This window comes from Rhamphochromis longiceps, linkage group LG7, assembly GCF_057381845.1.
Source record: "Rhamphochromis longiceps isolate RC_006_pf linkage group LG7, R_longiceps_female_GT1.1, whole genome shotgun sequence".
Taxonomy (NCBI): domain Eukaryota; kingdom Metazoa; phylum Chordata; class Actinopteri; order Cichliformes; family Cichlidae; genus Rhamphochromis; species Rhamphochromis longiceps.
The window spans coordinates 64,281,704-64,309,354 of NC_140563.1; the positions used below are offsets into that span (position 1 = coordinate 64,281,704).

Sequence of the window (27,651 nt, forward strand, 5' to 3'; positions counted from 1 at the left end):
TCCTGGTGTCTTTAAGAGTGTTTAAAATCTGTTTTTACATTAGACCACCAGGCAAAACATTTGTAATTTCCCCCACGAGAACCACACAGACTGAGTGTTACTGTGCGTATTTCAGGCGAACGGAGGAAGGAGGGTGGGAGGTAAACGGTCCTCATTAAGCTACCGTTTGGACTTTCCCTCAAGTCCTTCAAGTCTGCTTTCAGTCTCTCTATCAGCACCACTGACTGATTTAGGAACAGCAGCAGCGGCAGCAGCTCTTCATTCACTCTCCCCTCTCAGGACCGCTTTACCGTGGTGCGCCCCAGACGCGCGCTCTCCTCACTTCAGGATGGACTCGTCTCCTTCTCTTCACCTTTACCACTGACTGTGACGCTGCCGTAGTTCAGTGGGAGTTCCCGGGGGAGGGGGCAGGAACTGTTCTTCTGTCCGCTGTTTCGCCTTTCCCCTGCTGGGTTGTGTATTGTTTTGATTGAACTGCCAGCGTACGCTCCATCTCCGGGCTGCAGTTCCGAGATGGGGATGTATCTGCATCTGCTGCTTTTGCAGTACTATTTCGTCTCGAGTTTTGTGTGCAACGCCATCGCGTTCGTGGAGGAGCCCTTCGGAGGGAGGTCGGACGGGTACTGCGGGCGGATCCTCCGGGCGCAGACCCACGGGACCCGGAGGGATGGGCACCATGAGTTCAGGCTCAGAGTGGAGGGAGACCCGGATACCTACCGGCCTGGCAGCACTTACAGAGGTAGAGTTGGCTTGTTTTGACACTTTGCGCAATTAGCGCGCAATCCTCAGAAAATTTAGCAAGTGGATTGTTTGCCAAGTTGAAACAGAGGCACGTGTACTTTTCAATTTCTGCTGTGTTTCACTTCCAAAACCACAACTATGTGTAATCACATGTTCTCACTGGCATCAAGGTAATAACCACAGCAATCACATTTTATTAGAAAATTGTAGCCTGAAGGACGCAATTTTCCAAACCCAGTCTGCTTCCTCTGGCCCCTTCTGGGAGAGTACTGGTTTGATAAGGATACTTAGAGTTATAATGTCTGACCTATATTCACTTCCTCTTCTCTCGTTGCCAGGAAATGGACGCAAACACACACTAACATACAAGTATCCACAGGAAGACTCACACAGATCTGGCTCCAATTAAGCTGACCCCTACAAATTTAAACTCCTCCTATCAGATGAATATGAGCACGTTTCAAAAAAGGCCTCTTTGGCCTGTGGCACAGAGATTGTTGATGAGTTTAGAAGAATCACTAATCAATTGTAATCACAATTCACTGGCATGTTTTAAGTACAAAGCTTCTTTTTTTTCTAAAAATTGAAATGAGTCCAGTGGAAGAGTGTTGGATGTGACCTGATGTGCTGCAGTTTTGCTGCAGGCATTTAAAACACGGATTGTAAAAAAAGAAAAGAAAAAAAAGGTCACCTTGTTTTAAAATCTCCCTGCTGTGATCATACCCCTGATCATGCAATGTTTTTGGCTGTGACACCACATTTCAGCAATCCATGTCTAAATTTTAATCAGCTATCAGGGTCCTATGAAGGACACCACCAAAGAAGAAATATCCCCCAGCCTTCATGGTGCTTAAGTAGGAAATAAGTTGACTAAAAAAACCAAACAGATAAAGCTGATAATATTGACACTTCTCCTCAGCGCCAGGAGCAAATTTAAGACAAATAGTATGAAAGTCAAGGTAAGGCTGAGCCAAATAAAATTTCACCCACATCTCATTATCTGGCTCCTGTTCCTGGCCTGTTCCCCACACAAAACTCCAAAAAGATTTATAGTTTTATAGTCTTTTTTTATTCTGCTGTGAGATGCTAAACTAGTATTTATATCCCTCACTCTTCCACATCAGTCCAATACTCAAAGGAGTGCTGCTTTTACATGTTTCCCTGGGTGACCCTCTGTAACAGCAAGACCCTGATGTAACAATGTAAACGCCTCTTTTGTGTTATTGTTGAGTTTCTATGCACACATCTTTTACAGTGGTCCTCCTGGCAACCAGCCCTGCTTATTTCAGAGGCTTCACTCTCATCGCACTGAAAGAGGGCAGAGAGGGCACCACAGATGACGACTACACCGGCCAGTTCCAGGTAAGGCTAAGCAGGTGTGGAGAGAAGGAGGAAGGAGGTGGGATCGCTGCATACCGAATGTGCTCTTTGCTCCTTGGGAAAGTTCCCAAAAGATGAACTCATTTGTATGCTTTAATGCACATGGGAGTCGACTTAGCTGCTCCCTGCTGTCTTCTGGTACGGAGGTTAAAGGAGGTATTGCTGACAGATGCAACACAGCTTCCCTGGATGAAGCTAGAAAGCTGTTGTGGTGGAAAAAGAAAGAGATTCTTGCTACCGCTTTGGTGCAGCTCTTTCAGGGTGAGGCAGACATGGCATCATTCCCTGCTAAATAGCAGATATTTCTTTCAGCGGAAGAAGGGGAAGGCAGAGGAGGAGAGAAAGAGGCATATAGGGACGGAGAGAAAAGAGATAAACAAGGAGAGTTAAGAGAGCGAGATGTGAAATGTTTGGTTCAGTAGTAACACAACTCCCACTGAGCGGCAGAGAGCTCCTGAAGAGAGGGCCAGACTTCCTCAATTACCTCCTGCTCAGTGTAAACAGGAACACACATCTGTAGCTGTGTTTCAACATGCTGATCCTAACCAGACTCTTACCAAACATGAGCGAGAGGCCGCTTTCATGTAACCATGGGTTTAAAGAGAGGACTGAGAAGGTTTAACCACTTGTTTTAGCCAGTGAGTGTCAGTTATTTATCAGTCTCTTTGTCCTAAACCACAAGCTTCCATTTCAATCATGCTAGGAACATCTGTGTTTGCTGGACCTCCATGGCTTTGGTTAAACAGCTTAGTGGAAACCCGATGATCCCAGTAGAAAGAGTGAAAGTTGGAATCTGGACAGCCAATCATTAATGAACTTTCCCACGTTTGAAGCAGTTATCTTAAATCCGTAACACTGTGCGGAACGACTTCTCTCTCTTTTTTTCAGCATTTGTCTTATTTACTTCAAAACACACTAATTAAAGACACCCCGAGGAGAGTTTGACCACAAGGAGAGCAATGTTTTTAAAAGTGGCTTTTTTTTGAGCTGCTATCAGACGGTGACTGAAATGAAAACAAGTATGTGGGTGGTGCGATGCTTATTCCTGCTGCTGGTTTCACACTACAAAATCAAACCATTAGAATATTGTGACTCCTGACCACTCCACCACCACCGCCTCCATCTGCCCATCAGGCCTAATCATCAGAGAGTTTTCTGTTTTTTAGGCACAAGCTGACAAACTAGCTCATGTATGTAATTAGATTACTACAGCCTTTAACTGTTATTTATGCAGCCTAACAGGCTGAAAGAGCCTCGAAAGTTAGTAGAACTAAAGACCTTCACAAGTAAAATTAAAACAGTAAGTTTCAGGCAAGTGCTATGACTTAACACAGTTTGCCTTAACTTGTTCCGCTGATATTCATCCACTACCAATTATGGTACGCTGAATCAGTCACCGCTTTCTCTGCTCTGGCAGCGGTGTATATGAAAACTGAGTCAGCAAAAGCTTGACCTATGTTGTTCTGGTTTTGACACACACAGTATGCCTTATGGTGGGCTATCGGTTGTTAACCCCCCTACAGAGGTGGGTCTAACAGCTTCTCTGGTGGAATCCCAGCTTCTCATTCTGTTGAACTTGGAAAACAGAGGTCTGTTGGTTGTGCTCTTTTTAAAAATGTATTTAAGTTTCACATTCAAATGCATTTTTTTGGAAAATTTTGTTTCTGTGATTGAATTTCTAGTATTTACTGACAGCTTTATTGTACATTAACATTTGTCATTGCAATGAATAAGCAAATCAGCGACACAGGCGACCAAATGTGCTAATAAAGATGGATGTATGCGAGGCAGTCTTTAAACTTCCTAAACATCACTAAGGGCTACATAATGCTTCAGCTAAATACAGTGTTTAGGATTGTTATAATAATCTTAACGCTGTCTGCTATCTCAGTAGCTTTGCATGAATCACAATCCAAAATAATTCTTATGAATTGGGATATAATTAAATTAAATACAATTTTATTTATACAGTGTCAAATCACAACAACAGTCGCCTCAAGGCGCTTTATATTGTAAAGCAATCATATGACCCCCTATGAGCAAGCACTTTGGCGACAGTGGGAAGAAACCTTTGGCAGAACCAGGCTCAGGGAGGGGCGGGGCCATCTGCCGCGACGAGTTGGGGTTAGCATCTTGGTGCAGCCCCTTAGTTCACTCTTTGTCTGAAACGAGCCGTATTTGCCGTTCTTCATTTAAAGACACTCACTTTTTCCAGCTTGCCTCACTTCAACACCCAAAAAAGTTCACATCAAACAACAACAAAAGACGGTTTCAAGTTGAACTTTACTTGAATAACGGTCAGGAAATCCTTGCCTGTTTATTTTCTAAGAAAAAAAATCCTTCACCTTACCTTTACTTTATATTTTCCACCTGTTTGTCCAAGCCTCACCTGCGGTGTTTCTGCACCCCATCAGTGGGGCTGGCCCTGACAAAAGGATTCAAGAGAAGAAAAAAAACACCTTTATTTCTTATACTGCAGATGCACTTCAAGGTGCTAAAAAATACAAATAATTAAACCTAGACATAAAAATTTCACTTATCAGTTCATCCCCCACGTGCAACCTGGGTTCTTGGTTGCACACTGCACACTGTGGTGGGTCCCAAACACAGGTGATTCTGAACATTATTCCATTTGTATTTCTATATTTTTTATAGACAAACTTTAAATGTACTTTTAAATAAATCCATGTTGTGACATTAGTTTTCTTTTAAAGCATCTTTTTAAAGAAATGCATAAAAATGTCCAGGCTTTGCTGAAATATCCGTTTTTTCCAACATTCTTCAGGTGAATTGTTAATTCACAGTCATTTGTTCTGCCCGCAGAGACTAAAAGAGAGGGAGAGATTGAACTGATACTTAATATATTTGTTTACTGGTTCATTGGTTCATTTACTGGGCTGCTTTTGCTCTGGTAATTCTATATAGTGTGAAGTCTCACATGCCTGTCTTTGCCTCCTGCAGCAGAGTTGCCTCTAGGTTTGTTCTCCAACTTCTCAAACAAGAACATTTTTAATGAACATTCTTTGCAAATGATAAATGACAAACAGCAGCCAGAGGATAAACAACAACACACACCCCCAAAAAAGTCATCCATTAAAAACATTGAACACGAAAGAGAAAAACACCAACTGTTGAAACTAGCTGTGTGCTGGTCTGAAAAATTGAGTTCTTGAGGATGAAAGTGTTGTGAAAACCTCTTAAGGCAGAAAAAGTAAACTTTATAAATGTGGATTTTTCTTTCTAGCTCACTGTAGGAAAACAAAGATTCCAGAAACACCCCACATTGTTTGGTCGCTCCCAATAGGACCTTGGTTTTGTCTGAATTCAGATGAAGGACATTCGGTGACATCTAATTCAGCTGGGCAGTCATGCAGTTCAGCTAACTAGCTTTTTGGTTTAAACAGTTCAAACTTCTGTGTGATTTCTGCTCCTTGCACCTCCCTGTCTCAACCTCAGAGTCCCAGCAGAGTCTGGAGTGAAGCTGATACCAGGGAGTAGGCAGAGAGCAGAAACTGGAACAGTGTGGGCTGAGCTTGAACTGAATTAAAGTTGACAATCTGCCTTTGCAATCTGTTTGATACATATTGGTAGAATCCATCAGATTCTCTTTGTTCTTTAATTGACAGTTGTGATTTCCACTTTTCCCAAAAATGTGGGAAATGATTAAGGACCAATGAGATAAGCTCTTGTCAAAACCTTGTCAAGACTGCTTGGTTTGGAAAAGTTCTGAAAAGTTAATGTGGGGGTTGAAAAACGGATACCTAGCATAGTTCACTTGATTATCGAAATGCAAACTTTACTTTGGATTCACTTGGTAACAGAAACAAGTTATTAAGATGACTTCATTCATTAAATACGCTGTCCTTTGTGTCCCATTTTATAATAGTGGGCCGATAAGTGAAGATGCAGCATGACAGTGAGTCTGGCTTTTTATCTAAATGACCTAAATCCATCAAGCCAGGCTTCTCTTTATCATTGAGGTTTACATAATAATACTTGAAATGAGTTATGCACAACAATGCCTGAAACTTTATTTTCCTCAAGTTAATTATGCTGCTAGTTCTGCAAAGTCATGATTGTTATTGCGCATAGAAAGAGAAGCCAAATGAACACAGTTGTGTTTCCCTGTATGGCTGTTCTCTCTCCTTGCTCTCCGGTGCTCCGTTGTCTCTGGCAGCTGTCCTGGAATGTGCCCGCCTGCTGCTTCACTAAAACACCACAACTGAGAGCTGCTGCTCATAGTTTTTTTTTGCTTAAGCAATAATCTTCTCTTTGTCCCCATTACTACCATTAAAAGACTTCTGCCTTAATGTGTCAGACCTTGGAGAACATGTGCTGCCAGTGTGCATCTGTGAGGGAGACTCGGTATCGCACTCACCCGGCACTCATTGTCTGCTCTGAAATGTGTGCCTTTGTGCTTATACATGCGCTGAATGGGCATACGGGTATAAGAGTGGGACTGCGTGTGTGTTTTTCCCAGCCCTCCTTGTGTTACTGTGGGACGTGGGTCATATTTATCTAGGCCAGCAACGTGTTATTGCTCAGGGAGACAAACGGAGCTTGTTTGGATAAGCGAAGCGTTGAGCAGACGGGAGATATTATCTTCTTCTTTTTTTCTTGCACAGATTATCCGGGGTTCTGAGTTTAGCTGGGGATAAACAAACTCAATCCGTTTAAAGCCATAGGCTTGAGACAGAGGCAATTACACAAGCCAAGTAGAACTTGGAGAGCTATAAAGAAAAGGGTGTGAAGGATGTGTGCAGGGTTGGAATGATGGTGACCTGATATGTAGTGTAATCACCCTCTAAAGTAATCCTGCAGTAATTATTGCTTCTGTTAGCACCCAAAGCCCAAGCACCGCCTCTAACAGCCCGTCTCTGTTTTCTGATGGGCAGAAGATTACAAGGACAACTGTGTGCTTATTGACTTCAAGGAACTTCCAAGAGTTTACACAACTTCTATTTATTATGCCTGGCAAGCTGGTTGCTTCAGATGCTTGAGGCTTGCATAAATAATGCACGCTGCTCTGATTAAGACTTATTAAATACATTATGCATCAAGACAATGAGTACAGGCCTCTTTGATTCTTTGGGGATTCAGTTCTAGCTCTTCGAGTGTCTGACAAAATGAATTCTCAGAAGTAGGTGACATATCATTTTAGGGCATTTTATAGCCATCCAAAACATATAAATAAATGATCGTTATGCAAATCTGCATCGCAGTTTAATCTAACATTATGGTTATTCAAGCAATACCCAAATACTGAGCAAGAGCATTTGCTGCACTTTGGTGTCTGATAACTTTATTCTGCTGCAATGAATGTGAATTTTAAATATCTGTCTGCAGGAAATATTTATTTGGCATAAGTAATTACAGCTCCATCACTGATTAAACTTAAACAACAGAAAACTGGTTCCCAGTAGGTTAATCTTCAAAAAAAAAGAACTGATCTCATACTTGGTTCCTCACAACCATCACTCTTATAAGAACAACTAGAGATGGCATTGCCAGGAGTCGGACTTACAATGCACAACAGATAATTGAAAATTTTAAGATGTGTCAGTTCATTTCAATGACTAATGTCATCGATCAAGAAATGCACAAATCTGATGTGTCACCAACAAGCAGCCCTGATGAGCGGGCAGCTAATCTACTGAAAACACAGGCACATATTATTATTTGGTAAAATTAAAAGTAACAAAGTATCAGATTTTAAGCACTAAGAGGAAGGCGGGGTATACCCTGCAAAGGCACCATATGTTGCAGGGCTCATATTGGCAGACAACCATTTAGACTCACCAGCTAACCTAACCCTCATGCATGTCTTTGGGAGGAAGCTGAACATACAGAAAGGACCCAGCCTAGATTTGGACCCACGACCAATGAGCCATTACTGAGAGGCAACAGTGCTAACAGTCAGCCGTTGACGGGACTGTATGGGTCCTGCGGCTATTCTGAAGATGAAAACTGACAGCTCACATGGAACATAGGATTCATCAAGAGTGTGTCTGCTTTATTACAAACGTTCCCGACAAATAAATATGGAGTCTGTTTAATAGCCGACATGTTTAAAACGTAGAGAACACAGGATTATTTACCTTCAGATTCTGATCCATCCGGCGTAAAAGATTTTATTGCAAATGCACATATCACTCTTTGTTTATGGATGGTGTGTAATGCTGCAGGTATGTATTAAAATCAAAGGCAATAATCTGATTCACAGCCAGCTATGGGCAACAAACAGGAGATCCACTAATGTTTCTACAAACTCCCAAATTACATTTAGTGAACGATGTTATTCAAACAGGTTCAAACATCAAAAACACTTCATATTAGAAGCTTTGTGATGGATATTTCAGTGTTCAGGATACAATACAAGAGAAAAGTAGCCTAAAAGAGAAAAAACATACATCACTGTCCTCTAACATATGCACACCCAAAGCGCTATTTTTTATTTTTATTACCTAAATCAAAATATTATGTGCTCATGCTTAGATTTTTGTTATAAGCAATTACCAAACTGGTAATATTTCCTTATTGATACATTGGTTGTTTTTGAAATTTTATTTGCTGATAAACCAGAAAAACATATTGGACCCCAAAACCAGTAATAGAAAACACTACTGCAGCAACACCACTGCAAAACAACCAGTGAATAGCTTGTTTGATGGAACACAAAATAGAGGTACCAGGTCTTGCAATTAAACTCTTCTTCTTCTTTTGAAGTAAAGTTTCGCCCTCTGACATTATACTAATTACACTGTTTGACTGACGGTCGATCGCTGGGAAGTTGTGTGCAAAAAATAGCACAACGAAGCTCCAAAAATGAAGACCAAATTAGGATCCAAAGATTTCCTCCCACTTGACAAATTCCTAATAACACAGTATTGTGTGAAATTGTGGTTTAATCTACATTACTGGAATAATAGCTCAGGCAAAATTACTTGCAAAAGGAAAAACTTTAGCCCTGCGACAGACTGGCGACCTGTCCAGGGTGTACCCCGCCTTTCGCCCTATGACAGCTGGGATAGGCTCCAGCGCCCCCCGCGACCCTGAAAAAGGATAAGCGGAAGCGAATGGATGGATGGATGGAGGAAAAACTAATTGCCACTGTTTGCTGTCACGGAAATTATCATCACTTCATTTTTAGTGTTTGGAAGGAAAAAGTGATCGAGGGTGACTGCAGTGGTCTCCACTCTCTGTGACTCACTTTGGGTCTGTACAGGAGCCTGTATAGTTTGTTCATGCTGTTTCGTGCTGGCAATAGCCTAAACAATCTCTGTGGGCCAAAAGAGGTTGGAAGACAGGCACATGCATACATACACAAAGGGACCCAATGAATATGCATATTAAACATGTTTATCTGTTAGAAAAATGACTGGATAAGGTATTATTCAAGTTAAATTGCTACCGTGGACTCTAGGCGAGGCTTTCTGCCATTTGGAATAAACCAGTAACCTTTCATACAGTTATTCACCTTTTATGTTCCTCCCATTTGAACTGTTTATATATGCTTAATGTTCATTGTACCAGAGATTTTGTTTGACTAAAACTAAGGTCAGCTGCTTACTGACTGATAGATAAAGGTAACTTACTGAAAAAGTCTAATGTTCTGTTTTTAAATGTATTTATTTAGTTATTTTTGTTGGTTTTAACTTCTCCAGATTCACGCATACACAGAATGAAACAGCTGGTTACCATGGAAGCGAAGCCAGCAATCTGGTAACCCATTGGTTATCATCTGATGACTTGTCACTGAGTGCTGTCACCAGAAGCAATGAGTCTTCCTGTGTAACTATCACATATTCAGATATTTGATATCTAACATCATCAAAGCATCCAGGTCAAGACTTCCTGTTTGTGTGCCGGTCATTGTTTACAGCCTGACTGTAACAATGCAAATACATTCTTCAAAATCTACTGTGATATTAAAGCCAAGGGTTTTTGTGGTTGCATTAAGGCCCATGATTTCATATAGAGAGTACCCAGAAAGCTTGCAGTACCGGGATTTTGCCTGCTGCCTACAGATTCTGCACATTGATATGCAAATGTATATTTGTAGAGATCGAAAAGTCAGTGACTATATAATTAAGTTTGAGAAACAGGTTAAAAACAGTTTTCTGTCATACAAAGTCTTTTTACTGTGGGTCAGTCATTAAGTGTGCCCCCTAAATATGCTGTTTTGTCAAGGTGACAGACTTGTCTGATGTTTTCAGCGCTTTTATCACCACATGTCAATAATGTGAGAAAAGAGAACACAACAAACTGAAAGAAGGGCAGGAAGCAAATCATTTGAGACTTCATAAAAAACCTGGCAGACCATTTCTAGTGTGCATGAACACAAACAAGAGATGAAGACTCTTTGGTCTGATCTTTGTGACAGCAAAACGGTTTTAAGAGTTTCTCTGAAATGACCCCCGCAAACCATTAGTGCTCTATAAATGTGGATATCACTGTAAAAGAAGGAGATTTTTAAAAAGAGCTTTGGGGCTTTTTTTTTATATGAAATAGACCCAATGAACAATGCACTCCCTCTTTTTCAGCGTTATTTTGTGTAATTGAATGCCAAAAGCCACAGAATTGGCTCCATTTGCTAGGAAATAGAGCCACACACACACACATATGTCTGATTTTTTTCTTTTTCTTTTACAGAGTAGCTGTTTGGATTTGTGACACTTCTCCCTTGGTTGGGTGGCTCAGACAAAAAATGTAATATGATGCAATATTGGTGATAGCCCCAAGATCTCGGCGGTGTTCTGCAGTAATAGCACAGCTTTGATTGATGGAAAGCTCAAGGCAAAATGTCGGTGCCTCCAAGGTCTTCATCAAGACAAGAGAACTTTGTTACTTTCTGAAATAAGCTCGTCTTCAAGTGTTGACGTGACATTTCAATCTATCTTTCTGTCTGCTTATGTTTTTCCTCTGAAAAGTTTTATCTTTGCACTCAAGTCCCAAAGGTTTTAACTGTATTCATTCCTTTGTAACTGCTTTGCATTTAATTACTAACTTGCAAAGTCTGTGCACACACCAACCGAAACCAAAAAAAACGCCAACACGCATAGCATTGCACACTAATATCACTCTTATTGTCAGATTTCTCTGGGGATCGTGGGTTTGCATTGTCTGTCTTGAGCTCTCTGTCTCTTTGTTTTGTGTGTGTGTGTGTGTGTAAGCACAGTTCTGCGTTTGCTTGTGCAGGGACTCTGAAGCATCTGTGTTTACTGTCTCAACATGGAGCAAGAGATTGAGAGAGCGAGATTGAGACAGACATCATACCAGGCAAAATGTTTCCAAGTTTTTGTTGTCCAAATCTGGTCAGCTTTTTCAAATTGTAGCCTCAGTATCCTGTTTTTACCCGACAGGCGTGGCATCCAACGCTGTAGTTCGTCTGCTTCAAGATTTGATGTGTTGTGCATGCAGAGATGGTCTTCTGTATAACTCATCTGTAACCAGGGTTTATTTGTCTTACTGTTGCCTTCCTATCAGCGTAAAGCAGTTTGACCATTCTCCTGACCTCTAACATCGTGAAGGTATTTTAGCCTAAAGACCTGCAGTCACTGGGCATTTTCTCCTTTTCAGACTGTTCTCTGTAAACTCTAGAAATGGTAGCATGGGAAAATCTCAGTATGTCAGTAGTTTCTGAAATACTCAAATACTCAGAGAAGTCTGTCTGAGACCAACGATGTTCAAAGTCACTTAAATCACCTTTCTTCCCCTTCAATGTACAGAGTTGCTGCCATGTGATTGGCTGATTATATATATGTTTTACAAACAGTTAAAAGCATCAACTTAACAAACTGTCTGGTTAGAATTAATTTTTTTTTAAAGTATTAAATAAAAAAAACAAAACAAGACATGACCGTGATGCTGAGTAAAGCGCTGGGTCAACATGACAGCACTGTTCTGAAAATAAGCACTGCTGTGATGCATTCATTTTTGATCTGTTCTTTAAGATAAGATAAGATAAGATAGAACTTTATTAATCCCTCGGGTGGGTTCCTCTGGGAAATTCGATTTCCAAAAAAGCACAGCACCGACAGAAGTTACAGAGTTATACACACACACATATATATAAATACAGAGACAATATAAATAAAATATACGAAGGGGATAAATAGAATAAATAGGAATAAAAATAAAAATACAAGTGAATTGCACATTTCAAGTATTGAGTCTATTGCACCGTTGACTATTTACAAAAGTATTGCACAAAAGGTATTGCACAGTGAGGTGAAGAGGCACTACAGCTTAGTTGTTCCCCCCTCCTTTGTCCTCCTGTTTCCTGTTTCCCCTCCCTCTCCCCTCCAGAGAGGAGTTAAACAGTCTGATGGCGTGTGGGACAAAGGAGTTTTTAAGTCTGTTAGTTCTTGTCTTTGGGAGAAGCAACCTGTCACTGAACAGACTCTTCTGGTTGTTAATGGCCGTGTGCAGAGGATGCCTGGCATTGTCCATAATGTCCATCAGTTTCTTTAATGTCCTTTTCTCTGCCACTGTCACCAGAGTGTCCAGCTTCATGCCGACCACAGAGCTAGCCCTCCTGATCAGTTTCTCCAGCCTGGATGAGTCCTTCTTTGCTGTGCTGCTCCCCCAGCACACCACAGCATAGAAAAGTACTCCAGCAACCACCGACTGGTAAAACATCCTCAGGAGCTTCCTGCAGATGTTAAAAGACCTCAGCCTCCTGAGGAAGTACAGTCGGCTTTGGGCTTTTTTATACAGGTGCTCTGTGTTGCATGACCAGTCCAGTTTATTGTCCACCCACAGCCCGAGGTACTTGTACTTGTTGACCACCTCCACCTCCTCCCCCTCTATCTGAACCGGCAGTGGACCTGCTCTAGACCTCCCGAAGTCCACAACCAGTTCCTTAGTCTTTGAGGTGTTGAGTTGCAGGTGGTTTGTGTGACTCCATGCGACAAAGTTCCTCACCAGACTTCTGTACTCCTCTTCCTGATCATCCCAGATACACCCCATGATGGCTGTGTCGTCTGCAAACTTCTGAATGTGGCATAATTCAGAGTTGTAGCAGAAGTCAGAGGTGTACAGGGTGAAGAGAAGAGGGGACAGCACAGTTCCCTGTGGTGCTCCTGTGCTGCTGACCACTGTGTCAGACGTGATGTCCTTCAGCCTGACGTACTGTGGTCTGTCGGTGAGGTAGTCGGAGATCCAAGCCACCAGGCAGGGGTCCACCTCCATCCTGTTCAGTTTTTCTTGAAGCATACAGGGCCGGATGGTATTAAAGGCACTGGAAAAGTCAAGAAACAGGATCCTGACCGTGCCTTTTCCCCCATCCAGGTGTGAGTGGGCTCTGTGTAGGAGGTACAGGATGGCATCCTCCACTCCGACACCCGCCTTGTATGCAAACTGTAGTGGGTCCTGGGCATGTTGTACCTGTGGTCGGAGGAGGTTGAGGAAGAGCCGCTCTAGAGTCTTCATAAGATGTGACGTCAGTGCCACCGGTCGGAAGTCATTCAGCTCATTGGGCCGGTTCTTTTTGGGGACCGGGACGATGCAGGATGTCTTCCATAGGGCGGGCACTCTCCCCAGTTGCAGACTGAGGTTGAAGACTGTCACATTTAGGCCATAATAAAAGGCTCATTATGCAGTGTAAACGCTGAATAGATCAATGGTGGAATGAGTGTTTTGAAAAGTTTGCAAGGTAGTCATGCTGGATATTAAATGCTCTGAAAGTTGTATTTCAGCCTGGATAAAATGAAGTTAAAGTGCTACAGTTTCCAACTTGAGAAACAGTGAATGATGTCATTTCTGTGGATCAACCTTTAAAGTCAACTTGAAGATTCACATTTAGAAATGAGAAAACTGTATTCTTGTCTTTCTGACATAGATCTCGGGTAGCACCACAGCCATCCTTTGTCCAACTATGATTTTAGCATCTTGTTTTCACTTACACCACTAAAGTAGAAGGCAAGCAGGGACAAGTTCCCCTTATAATTAGAGCATGTGCATTTACATGCAAATTAAGTATCTGAAGGCAGTCTTCACTTTACTCTGCAGAGTTAGCAAGTTCACTCACTCTTCAGACAGAGAGCAGTCGAGAACTGCCATTATGAGTTACAGTTGACCTTGGCCTGAAAATTCTGTCTTGACATGGAAATTAACTTTCTTGACCCAGGTGCTTTTTCCTTACCTAAATTTGGACTGGGTCTTCCCTGTGTTCACTTTGACAATCTGAAATATCTATCTTGACTTGTTTTGGGTTGGGTTAAGACGTAACTGTCTTAAATATGCATGGGATATGTTTTAACCTATAATGTACACTATATGCCAAAAGTATTGACTCACCCACCCAAATGATTGAATTCTGGTGTCCCAGTGGAAGTGATTAGGCATGCAGACTGCTTCTACAAACATTTGTAAAAGAATTGGTCGCTCTCAGGAGCTCAGTGAATTCCGGCAGATAGGATGATACCTTTTATAACCCAGTTATGAAATTTCCTCACTACTAAATATTCCACATTCAACTGTTAGTGGTATTATAAGAAAGTGGAAAGACAGCAACTCAGCCACGAAGTAGCAGCCTCCTAGTTCAAGTGAAAGGAACTCTTAAGAACTCGCTTCAGCATACTTAGACAGTTTGGAAAATCGCCTCCTTCCAACTTTGTGTGAACAGTTTGGGGATGGACCCTTCCTGTTCCAACAGGACGGCGCACCAGTGCACAAAACAAGGTCCATAAAGACATGGATGAGTGAGTTTAGTCTAGAAGAACTCTACTGGCCTGCACAGAATCCTGACCTCTGTTCGGAAGTCTATGCAGCTTCTGAACGAAAGGACAAAAATTCCCATCAATAACTCCTAAACATTGTGGAAAGTGAATTGTGCGTCTATTGTAAACAGACTGCAGTGCTGTCTGATAGGCAAACCAATCTGATATAACATGAGGAGGATCACACACTCTGTAGCACTGTTGTGCTCTTTCTCTCAATGTTAAATGTTCACCAGCACTGTTACAGAAATTAAGCAGAGTTTTCCTCATGTCTAGACTGCATCTTTGCGCCATCCTTGTACATGTTCTGTTTTGAATCCACCTCGTTATTCTTAATATATGTTTAGATTCCTCTGTCAAAAAACTCTGCCTTTCTCTCAACCCAATGAAGAAGAGTCTGTGACTCTTGTCTCCCTCTTTTTGTCCTCAGGACTTTGGGACTGGGTGTTAGGTCATTGTTATTGTTGAGGCGAAGCAGCTGTAGAATGCTAGCTACTAGGTCAGAGGTCATGTGTGGATGTGTGCTTTTGTTTTTTGTGTGTGTTTAGTCTATTAAAATGTCTGACAAGGTCCAAGTACCGAAGGGACTGTGCTAGACATGTCATGAATACACAAGTTTGTTATTATCCAAAGCCTCTCTCAGGGACTCTCAAATTGTCTGCTTTCCCACAACTTTGCTTTCAGCCCAAACTGGTGTCATTTCTGTGATTCCGAGTAGCAAAAAGCAGCAATTGTCAATGTCATCAAAACTGCTTCTGATATTGTCTTAAGATTAAGCATAAATGGTAAAACAAATCATATTAAAACTACATTTACACTCTGTTTTCACCATCATATAATACATGAAACATTTCATTTTTCTTGCCGTGTGATGAAGATGAGACCTCTCGTTCTGTGCATCAACTTATACTATAAGCGTATTCTTGTGTTCTGGCTGTCCTGTAAGTATAGTTTTGTTTTTTTGTTTTGTATCTTTAGCCATCAGAATTGTTGCCTGAAGGCCAAGAAAGATGCCAAGCGGATTTACCAATTGGATCATCATGGCCTTGCCATATTGGTCCATTTGATTGACCTTTATTATAATTATGTATTTATTTTATTTTATTTTCGGTTGTTACAGATGGGACAGACATGACTGGGGGATAGGACAGGGAGAAAGAATGAAAGAAAGAGAGGGAGAGAAAGAAAAATAGAGGGGAGAAGAGACGGTGAGAAAGTGGGGAAGAAAAAAAAAGAAACACAAGCAAAACACGTGGATAACCTGTATGGAGATAAGAAAGAACAGAAGAGAAAACAAACAAAAAGAGCAATACAATAAATACAAAGCCATCACAATAAACTAGCTAACAGTAGATAACAGCAGATACTAAATATTACATGTTATTGTGCAGTACGCAAGATTGACAGCACACAATGTGCTTTGAGGCAGCAGCCAAGAAAGGTGTAGTTTGTGTCTGTGAACACCCGTGTGTACACCTGTGTGCACACCTGTGTGGATCAGCACACTTGTATTCAAAAGGTTTCTCCGTGTAACGATCTGCTAGGGAGTGTGGGGAGCCATAGCCCCGTCCCCCAGGCCATGAAGCAGGTATGGAGGAGATCCAGGCCCCAGACATCCAGAGGCCCCAGAATGCGAGGACCCAAGGAGGACCACCAGAGGGGCAACCGTGCCACCCTCCTGGGAAGAGCTGAGGAGAGCCCCAAACGAGAGGTCACCCAGCAGCCCCAGAGCAGAGGCCAGAGGGGGTTGCAGTGACGTGCCCGCGGGCTCTGCTGGCAGCCAGCTGTGCCAGAGAGGACCGGGCCTCAGGCCCAGAGGCAGACACAAACGTGCATTCCCACCCCTATATACACAAACAAATACTCGGCACTCACCCGACGTGGAGACAGACACAAATAGACACTGTACACACATTCACACTCCCCAAACATACTCTATATCCCACGTCCGGGTATGGTTTGTCCCTCTGGGGGTGGGGGTACCCGGACCCAGGAGATTTAACCCTTTTCTCTGTGGTGGAGAAAAGCAGACTGCCTCCTTATCTGCAGTAGCAGGGAGGCCCCGCATCCCAGACCCCAATCCGACGGCCAGCACCTCCTCCCAGCCCCCCAGCCCCGACGGTTAACAGAATGGGGGTGAGTGAAGACCCCAAACCTCCCTCCGCCTGCTCATATGTAGTGTTGCTGCGTGCTGTTCTAAAGTGCATTTAAAACACAGGAGGGCATGGTGCTTCCTGCCAGAGAGCAGCACGGCTCCTCCCGAAAACCCTCAGTGTCTATATGCATTTAAAATTAAAGGGTAGGGCACCAGCGCCAGAGGGGGGTTTGAATACACCGACCATCCTCTGGATGCTGTATAATGTACCCACCCCCAAGCCCCTATATGTATGTGTGATGAGAGTATGAGTAATGTGGATGTCTAGGTTGCGGAATAAAATTGACAGTGTTATTTTTAGAAACTCCCACCATGCTGTTAGAGAAGAGCTGATGTTGACGCTTTTAAAGCATTCATGTTGTTTGATGTTTGAGCTGGTAAATGGTAGGTCTGAAATCTCTAGATTATTACATAGTGCCTGTTCAACATCTATCCAGGGTTCATCTAAGAAGGTGTGTTTTAACCATCTAGAGATGAACTGAAGCCTGTTGGCTAAAAAGTAGTGATTAAAGCCGGTCGGAGGAGGCACGCTCCGTTTTGCGTAACTATTTTTAAATCCAGGTAGCAGTGCAACCACATAAGCTAGCGCAATAGTTTTTTTTTTGCATATGAAACCGGAGGAGTTGTACTTACATGTTATGCCATCAGCTTGTCCTAAGTCACAGTTTCCTTCCATATATAGCTTTGCAAAAACTGCATAAAAAGCACTTGCAGCAACAAAAACATAATATTCCAGAAACACGCTTTGCCGATCTGATCAGCTGTTTGTAACACTTCCTATGTCCATCAGCGCGAACTATTGCATGTCCGCCATGTCCTGGAAACCGGAATTGACGCCATTTTGCAGAAATGTAGTTTTTTACCATCAGGGCCTTATGAGCCTGTACTGGTGTTTTTAAAAGTTATGTTTGATTTTATGACTTTCTGTGTCGTTTCTCGGATGCTTAGGACTCATATTGCACTGCTGGAAATAGTTTATTTTGATGCATATGCTGTTTTTTTTTTTGCAAATTTGCATTATAATATTTATTTTCTTTTTGCCTGCAGTATATAAAAATTGGTGTATTTCAAAAATAAAACTATGGCGACACTCAAAATAAATTTCCTGTGGTGGGAAACTATTTTGTGCAACTTTTTGTATTTACAGTTTTGAGGGATAAGCCTCTTAAATTTCTCTAACTAGAAACAGGGCTCTAGAGTGCGACCAATTTGGTCGCAAATGCGATCGTGGCGATCGTGGCTCAAGAGTTGGGAGTTCGCCTTGTAATCGGAAGGTTGCTGGTTCGAGCCCCGGCTTGGACAGTCTCGGTCGTTGTGTCCTTGGGCAAGACACTTCACCCGTTGCCTACTGGTGGTGGTCAGAGGGCCCGGTGGCGCCAGTGTCCGGCAGCCTCGCCCAGGGTGGCTGTGGCTACATTGTAGCTTGCCATCACCAGTGTGTGAATGTGTGTGTGAATGGGTGGATGACAGGTTGTGTAAAGCGCTTTGGGGTCCTTAGGGACTAGAAAAGCGCTATACAAATACAGGCCATTTACCATTTACCAGTCTACCGTTGTTTACAGCGCTGTCGGCTGCTGTCTTTTTCTTTTCTTTTTTTCACTTAAATGACCTCGGACAAGAAAGCTTGTTTTTTCTGTTGTTCAATACTGAAGAAATTTAAACTTTATATGCAGAACATTGTAGAATATTTTAAGGTTATCTGCTATAAAAAGCCAGACCAGGAAAATCTCCTTCATGTTTTTCTGTGTTTTATTCTCAGTTACTTTAACACAAAGGCATCTGCTGTGATGTTCACAATTCTGATGAAGTCAGTACTGATAAATGATCAGAATTATAATATTTCTGACTGTATGAGGCTAAGTTGAATCGAATCGGGACTTTGAAAACCGGAATCGAATGGATTATAGAAATCAGTGATGATACCCAGCCCTAGTGAGCAGCCTAGGCACGACAGAAGTGGATGTAGCTGTAATAAGAAAGGAACTATTGCTAACTTTTCTGTTAAGTTAAGGCCTGATCCTTCTGAAATTCATAGCCAGTGCTCTGACACGGTGTCATCAATCTTTGAATGCTAAAAAAGCACAGTGTATCCAGAAAAACACATTATATTATATAAATTATTATAAAATTTGTGTGCGCCTAACTTTGGTGCTGGTACGCCTAACTTTTTAAAGTTAGGCGTACCGGTACGCCCATGGCAAAAAGTTAGTCTAGAGCCCTGTAGAAATATATGTTAAAAAAACAAAAACGATTATGGAAGGAGCAATTAATCGGAAGAACTGTTGATTTTGACCAGTTAATTGTCACGGTTCTGGGTCCGTTGGACCCAGTATTTTGAGTTTATTGTGTTTTGATTTAAGTTTGCATCAGGGATTGTGTTCTTGTTCTCTTGTCGTGTTATGGTAATGTTTATGTCTATTATTAGAGTTCCATGTTCTGTTTATCTGGGTTTAAGATGTGGGTTTAGTTTCATATGTCATTTCAAGTCTGTCTCTGTCTAGTCTTTGTCTTAGTAAAGTGTGTTTTGTTTCCTGTTTTATTGTGAAGGTCTGCGTCTCATGTGAGTGTGTTCAGTTTTACCTTTGTCTCGTCTTGTTGATTATTCCCAGCTGTGTTTCCACCCTGCGTCATCTGTGTGTTTCCCTGCCGTCACCATCTTGTACCGTCGTCCACCTTGCTTCATGTTTGAGTTCCGGTTTGTATTCAGTAGTTTAGTTGTCTCCAGTCTAGTTTAGTTCGTGCTCCATTTGCTGTTTGTCTATATTTATTTCGTGTCCAATAAACCACCTTCACTCCTCCACTACTGCCTGCAATTGGATCCTCATTTATTATTTTTATACGGCTCATCTCACTCGCCGTGACATTAATTGAATAATCTGAGACTCTTGAGAAAGAGTTTATCAATGCAATTACCACAGAGAGATTGGTTTGTGAGTTTTGGAGAAAAAGTAACACATCATCTGCATAAAGGCTGATTTTATGTTCTACATTCTTACATTTTATGCCCTTAATTGTTGTAGCCTGTCTAATTGCTGCTGCTAGTGGCTCAATAAAAATTGCAAACAGTGAAGGGGAGAGTGGGCACCCCTGCCTGGTGCCCCTCAGGAGACAGAAGCTGGAGGATGTTTGGTCATTTGTTCTGACACAAGCTGTTGGGGAATTATATAATATTTTTAACCAGCTTACGAAAGAGTTTCCAAAACCAAATTTGTGTAAAGTTGCAAATAGAAATTTCCAGTTAACTCTGTATAGTTTATTATAATAATAGAAAAGCCAGCACACAATCTCACTCCTTATGTGCTGCAGAAAGTCATTAAATACAAGGACAGCACGCAAAAGTGTTTTGCTTCTATTTCACATTTTGTTGAAACATCAATTTCTGCTACATTTCTTTTATTCTGAAAACCTACAGAATATTTTATGTTTTGTGTAATTGTTCGTCAGTTTCAATAAACTTGAAGAGTGTAATCTGTTGTCACTGATGCCTGCTCTGTTCTGTGCTGCTACTCTACCTGCCTCTGGTTTTTAATGCACGCTCTTCTAAAATAATATAAGTAATCATTGTCTAATAAGCTATTGTGTGTACTGTGTTTGATATATTGTCTATGCTACTTGGCAGAGCATAGAGGTGCAGTATTGCATTGTGAGGCTTGCTTGTAACATTGTTTTTGAATTCCCTTGCCTGGATTGATCTGGGTTCTCTTTTTCCAGGGAATTTTTAGGAACACCAACATTATATGATGCCATAAAGTTCAAAGTGACCTTTTCAGAAGCAAAGCCATTTAATACTGAATGCTCATCCTTTTCTTTCTAGATCATTGATGAAGACGAGACACAGTTCATGACCAACTGTCCTCCCGCGGTGACAGAGAGCACGCCTCGCAGACGCACCAGGATACAGGTCTTATGGACAGCACCACCCAGTGGGACTGGCTGTGTTATACTTAAGTAAGTTTTTTTTTTTTTATTAATCCTTTATTTATCCAGGTAAAAATCTCATTGAGATTAAAAATCTCATTTACAAGAGAGACCTGGCATCATAGCAACAAAAGTCACATACCACATAGGTATATAACATTTAAAACAAATACAATATCCCATACAAACATGTGTAAAATATACAATGACAGATCAAATTTTGCTTTTACGATTATTCATCACAGAGACGTTTAGTAAAGTTAAAAGAAAAAAAAAACAGCTGCTTCTTGCGTCAAAACAGGTTTAAAAGTTCAGATTGATAACGCCAGTTAAAGCTTGAATAGTACATGTTTATGGAAAATCAAACCTTAAAGATAACACATAGTGAAAGATTATTTGAACTGTGATAGGCACAGGTGTCTGGATTTAAACGCCATGATGGCAGATTTTAAATCAGTCACTGCTAGCTGATAGGAGTGTTTTGTCTGTGTGTGGGGTTTTTTTTTTCTTTTTTCTTTTGTACATGGTGACAAAACCATAAAGGTCAAAGTGACAGATAACTTTACTCAAGCAAGTTTGAGCAAGTTGGTTTTCATGCTGCTGGAAATCAACAGTATCTAATAGAAAGGAGCATAAGAATAGGTCAGATTAACATCCATGTGTCATCTTAAATAATTCTACAACATCAGGAGCACTTTACTCCCTTTTTACTTTTTCTTTTCCTTCACAAAACAACCGCAAAGCAGAATCTCTCCTGTTAGTGAATGTAGTTCACTGGTGTGGTCATTGTTGCTTTTACAGATACTCGTAATCGGTTATAGGCAGCACATTAAGTAAGCTGATGCCAGGTGTTTCTTTAGTTGGTGCGCGCATTAGCTTCTGTAAAGGGACCAGCTCTACAAAGGAGAGATGGATGGTGATTACTGGGGGCAATTTGTGGTTTGAAGCAGGTGGGGCTCTAAACCTCTGTGTAATTTCAGGAGTGTGTGTGACCTTAGCTTTATGTGCATGTGTGAAATGGCGCCAGCGACTCTGAGGAGAAATGCTGTGAAACTCTAAAGAAGGTGCACGGTATCAGGAGGTATTATTTTGTCTAGACACGCACTGGAGGAACAATAACTGTTCAGTGTTGTGCCTTTTATTAGTCATTTTAAAGCCTCCATAAAATAAGAGCTCTTTTTTTGATAACAGTGTTTCCTTAAATAAATAAAAAAGGCGAGAAAATGCACTGTATGTGAATTCTAATGATAGGAAGAACATGCATCGATATATGCATACCCGACATATGCATATATTGGTTGGGGTGTAATATGCAGATGAGCCACAACATTTACACCACTGATTGGAGGATGAAGTGTGGTCTGGCTCTTTCAGTCTTGGGGCTTTTAGGGCGGATCCCTACACAGCTGATGCTCGACAATAAGAACTTTGTTTTTTTCATTGTGTTCCTAGAGTCATTCCTGAGCAGTTTTTGAGGTGTAGCAGAGAGTGTTGGCCGTCTGGGTTGACCGTTGCCTTTGGGTAATGTTTTTATTGTTCGCAATCAGTCAGTAAAATGTTGTTTTTATGTCCATTTTTACAAATGCATTAGCAAAATGTACAGGTGTAGAAACAAAAGGAAAGAAATGTTTCTCTCTGAGATTCAAACTAATCAAAGGCATTTATTCTTATTAGACCATTTTTTTTAAAGGCTACTTGTTTTTCTGGATTTTAATGAAAATTATGGGAGAGAAACAGAGCGGGAACATACAAAGCTGATTTTAGTGAACGAAGGGGATGATTGTTATGCACAATGGCTACACTTTATGCTTCTACAAATTTAATATTCTCAGAAAACAAATAGCTCTTCCCGTTAATACATGATGGAGTGTGACGTATAATTCAAGCCATGTGCGAGGAAAAAACAAATGATGTGTGGGCTCAGACAGCTACAGTGACTTATGGCAATATGTAGCTGTGAGCCACTCTTTGACAACTTGAGAATACAAATGATAAACTGAGATAACTCAGAGGGAGCACACCTCTGAAGGCGTCTGCCTCTCTCCTCTTCTCTCCACAGGTATGCCTTCTTTTTCTTAGCTTTCTCTCTCTCTCTCTCGCTTGTTTCCATCTCTTCAATCCGACTTCCCAAAGGGAATAACCTCCCTGACATGCATCTCTTCCTCCACTGAGCGAGTTGCTATAACTTGCCCTCACCTCCACCGTATACTCACAGCTGTTACTTTTAATTTATCTGCTTTTGCTGTATGACAGATGGCACATCCCGGTGTCTGCCGGTTCAATAAATCTAGCCCTATGTAGTGGAACATCTGCTATGCAAATTCACCTCGTTTTTCTGTCACTTTTGTCTGTCAGCTGCGAGATAGAGATTTAGTATTACTTCATTTAACATCTTCGCCTTCCTCGTCTCACTTCGTCTTCTTTCTTAACGGTCTGCTCTCTGCTGTTGTAACGTGCCCGTCATGTTATCTTTGTTCGGATCTATTCTGTTTTTCCCGTGATGCTTTTCACAGTGTCGAGGAGCAGATTCACATCAGCCAGGAAGGAGATACTTTGCAGTAGGTTTGCGCTATAAAACACCGCTTTAGTGGACAACACAGGCAGCTGTCTTAAATCATGTAGCTTTCAAGGCACTTTCAAATACAGCTTCCTGCAGTTGGGAGCGTTCCAGTACTTCTTCCCCCCCGTATGAGCCCACTGGTCGTTTCAGTGCTGGAGAAAGCCTCTGGGATTGTGTATTTCATTCGATGCCAACTTCAACACCTGCTATTTTGGAATCATTGCAATTATAATTTTTTGCAAGGGGGGGTGATAAAGCTGTTAGTGACAACTGTAGCATTTAAAAAGAGGGTCTTGTTTTGTTTTTTTAAATTGCAAAATCAGCTGCAGGTTTTTATTTCTTCTTATTAAAAAAAAAATATAGTGGTGAAAAGCAAGATCTGCTTTCAAACTTTATAAGAATAGTTGCTTTGTGTTTTATACACCGAACATGAGCAGCAGCGCACAGGTTGCTAGAAGAAAAACTTGCATTGCATGGAAGAAACTAACACACAGGGGTCAGTGCTTTGGAGATGTTAATTGTTTGTTACAAAAGCAAGTTCTGTTTGTCTGTTTTGGTCTTAACTGCAAACCAAGAAATAAAAGGCTTTCTCTGTGAGCTTCTTTTATTTAGCTCTGTCTCATTATGTTACTTTAGGTTTAACACTTTTTGGGAAGCCTTTTTTGTTCTTATTGTAGTGTACTTAATTGCTATTACATCCACTCCTGTATTTTGCGTGCTTTGTTGCTGGGAAAGTGAACACCCAGTAAACTGACAGGTTTAGAAAGATCTCCAGTGTGTCCTGGGTCTTCCCTGCAGCCTCCTTCCAGAAAAGATGAGGAGGGGAAAAAATGTCAGTGTCCTCCACCTGTAAAACCACTCCTGTTTTGCAGGTTGTCTCGTTGTTGCCCCTCTTGTGCACCTGTTTTTAATTTAACACCAAAACAGCTGAAACGGATTAAAAACAGCCTCTGCTACCTAAATGAGCCGATCAGATTCCCAGAAATTTAATTGATTTGTCACTATACTCGGACTAAAAAGTGTTCCTCTAATTTTTTTGAACAACATATTATTTATTTGTTTTATTTTGTTGTCCAAAGTCTGTCAGACTGTCAGATTAATTTTAAAGAAACTCCCAAGAGAATAAAAATCGTGTCTGTTACTCAAACTGTCAATTATAAAACTCCATCAGAGTTTTGAGCTGTAGTGCATGTAAGGGATTATGTCTGAGGTTGTGAGTGTGCCTACTGTAGCTAACCTGATTGAACTGTAGGTTTGCTTCCTTTCCGTCTGACTTTTAGTGAAACAACTGCCAGATCTTAGCGGTTTCTATGGTAACTACAGTCCTATAATAATCAACATTGATGAATTACAGTTTGAATAATCAATTAATAACTAAACTAAACAATTAACAACTTTTCTGATTCCAGCATCTAGTTTTGTTTTATTATAAGTGATGGAAATTTAAAATGATATTATTGCACTGTTGACTAAACACCTCAGATGCACGTCGTGCCATCACAAAACAGGGGCTCAAAGTGTCGGGGTCAGTGGGCCCCCTTACTGGTTTTACCCGTTACACACTACACACACAGACTCACGTGATAAAAACATTAGTAGCTACAGTGGCGTGGATAGTAATAGCAAACTCAGTCAATAATATAATAATACATTTTGAGAGTTTACATAATAAATGATAAGTAAAAACTGTACTGATTAGGCAATGATGAAAATATTCATGTTATCACGACTGCTATGTCCATACCTGACATCGCTGCTTCTTGGAAAAAGCGATTTTCTAAAGTTCACACAGTGAAGGAATGTGTGAGCTGAGAACACCTGAAAGAAGCCGGCTGTTAAACACGCTCATCGGTTTCTTGGCAAGCAGAACATGTCTGCAGCTTTTAAATAGCGCTCTCTATCATGTGCTATACCTGCTCAGCTCTCGCTGGCAGTGGAACTAACAACAACTGTGTGTAACTTCTCTCCTGGAGGCAGGTAGTGTACCGTCAGGCCTGCCCTCCTCCCCCTCAACTGGTCAAGTTGTCGTCATTCATCTGGCTTTTTTGTCTGTCTGGAAACAATGTGTAGCCTCCGGCTGAGGGAAACAAGCTGTAAAAACCCCTCACAGGCACTGTATGCGTTATTTTCTACTGCATATTTAGCTTCACTGTATTTATTTTTAATGCTTTGGCTCTAATACTACAAGTATAACACTTTTATAAATAAACTATTTGTATACGCTATATACTTAGTGTTATATAAAGCACAAAACTGTGTCTACCATCGTCAGTGTCTGAACGCCTGAAAAGAGGAAATGTTTAAATATTAATTTTGCCAGCGTTTGTTGAGTAAGTTTGTTTTATCACTGAGCAGAATTAGCTCTGGTGGAAACGCTGCGTTTTTGTTTGTTTTTTTAGTGTTGGCCTAACTCGTGTTTATCTGTGATGACAATATGAGAACAGCTGTGCAGAATTTCAAAATCCGAGGACATCCTGAACTATGCTGTGACATCGTCCAAAGTGGCCCTTTCCTACATGTACACATCTTCCCATCAGATGCATTCTGACAAATGGAAAATGCTCTTGTTGGTCTAGGCGAGGGTGCTGCCTTGTTAGAGAGCGCAGAGAAGCTCTGCTGGGAAATGTAAGAAAAGTATGGGGCGGCCGTGCAAGTGTGAAAGCAGCTATATGGGTGGACAAAAGCTTTACATAGCAGCTTCTACAGGCTTGCTCATACTATGATCTGCACTCAATGTGTGCTTTAAAATGTCTCACTTCTCTTTGTGGTCAGTGGTCAGTTGCAGAGGCTGTGACCCTTTCATACATTCAAATCCAAAAAGGTATCCCTTTTATCATTTCCCTAAATTTAGGGATGTTTTGTTAAATATAAATAATAAATTTTTAAATGTACCTTACATCACTATGTTTAACAGCAAGTTGCTTACTTTGAACATGTGACATCTTCTGAAATGTCAAAAATCAAGATCCATTGGCAATAAATGAGAACAGTAGCGTCACTAGTTAGTAAGGTTTTACTACTCTGGACCTTATATAATGTCAGTGAGAGTGGACATCCCTCACATGCTCATCTCAGGGACAGAACCCTTACCCATCTGTTGTTCAAATCTGTTGTTTAGAAGGGGCAACCTCCCTTCAAGCCTTCAATGTGGCTTGAAGGGATCTGGGGAAGGAAACTAAAATACTTTTTTTAGACAGAAAATGAACTGAAGAGCTGTGTTGAGGTCTAACATAAGAAAATAAAGTTTATTTGTTGAGATTATCATTTATTTTGAACTGTGATTCATCGAAAAATAGAGTTCACGAATGAAAATATGGCGCTGGGAAGGAGAATAATACGTGCCCTTTAAAAATAAAGCATATTCAATCAATATCTTCTACTTCCCCTGCTTCCTTTAGGGATCATCTCAGTGGATCATCTGCCTCCATCTCACCCTAACTGTAGCATCCTCCTCTGTCACACCAACGCTCTGCATGTCCTCCTTCAGTTCATGAATCTTCTTTTTGGGCTTCCTCTTATCCTGCTGTTATTAGGAGGCCTATATTCACTATCCCTCCTTTGCACACGTCCAAAACCCTCTAAAACTTGTCTCTCTAACTTTGTGTGCAGGCTCAATATATAAATTGGTCAAATCTAAGAAAAGTTATGACTTGGCACTTGACTCTGATTTATATATAAAAATGCTGGAAAAAATAAGGTAACTGTGTAGCCCACATCTTTTTTTGTGCTCATAATGCATTTTTGCTCACAAGTACAGGAGGAAACTACATGAGATTTTCAAGAATGAAAAACACATTTGAAACAACCAAAATAACCTTATCAATTTGAAACACTTTTTCCAAACAACTTTGTTATATAGCCAACTTTGAGCTTGAATATAAGAGAATATTTCAAAAGCAAAAATGCATCACTTTAATGTCTGAAATGCAGTGGAAGAGAAACGAGCATTGATTTGCTGCATGCCTTATCTGTTTTCTGATAATTCAGTGGAAAAAAGAGATTATAGCAACTGAATGATCTGCCTTTTACTTATATTTTGATAACAGGCTTATTCCTCTAGCTTTCATTTCTTTCATGGTCGAATAATTGGCTAATATAAAATATCAGATTCTATTTACTCAAAGAATTAAAACCATGATATTGCTGAGTGAGTCAGGGCTATATGTATATACGTA

At 41.0% G+C, this 27,651-nt stretch overlaps 1 protein-coding gene across 2 annotated transcripts in view; it reads left to right on the forward strand.

The window, feature by feature from the left end:
* The first annotated feature begins 225 nt into the window (after positions 1-225).
* spon1b (spondin 1b) overlaps positions 226-27,651 on the forward strand; it is a 128,973-nt gene continuing 101,547 nt past the window's right edge. Inside the window, exons 1-3 of one of the 2 annotated variants that reach the window (XM_085414808.1) lie at positions 226-739; positions 1,997-2,103; positions 20,813-20,946. In XM_085414808.1, coding sequence (XP_085270934.1) covers positions 514-739; positions 1,997-2,103; positions 20,813-20,946 — 467 coding nt within the window. In that variant the 5' untranslated portion in view covers positions 226-513. The remainder of the gene's footprint in view (positions 740-1,996; positions 2,104-20,812; positions 20,947-27,651) is intronic. The other variant, XM_085414809.1, reaches the window with a different exon arrangement.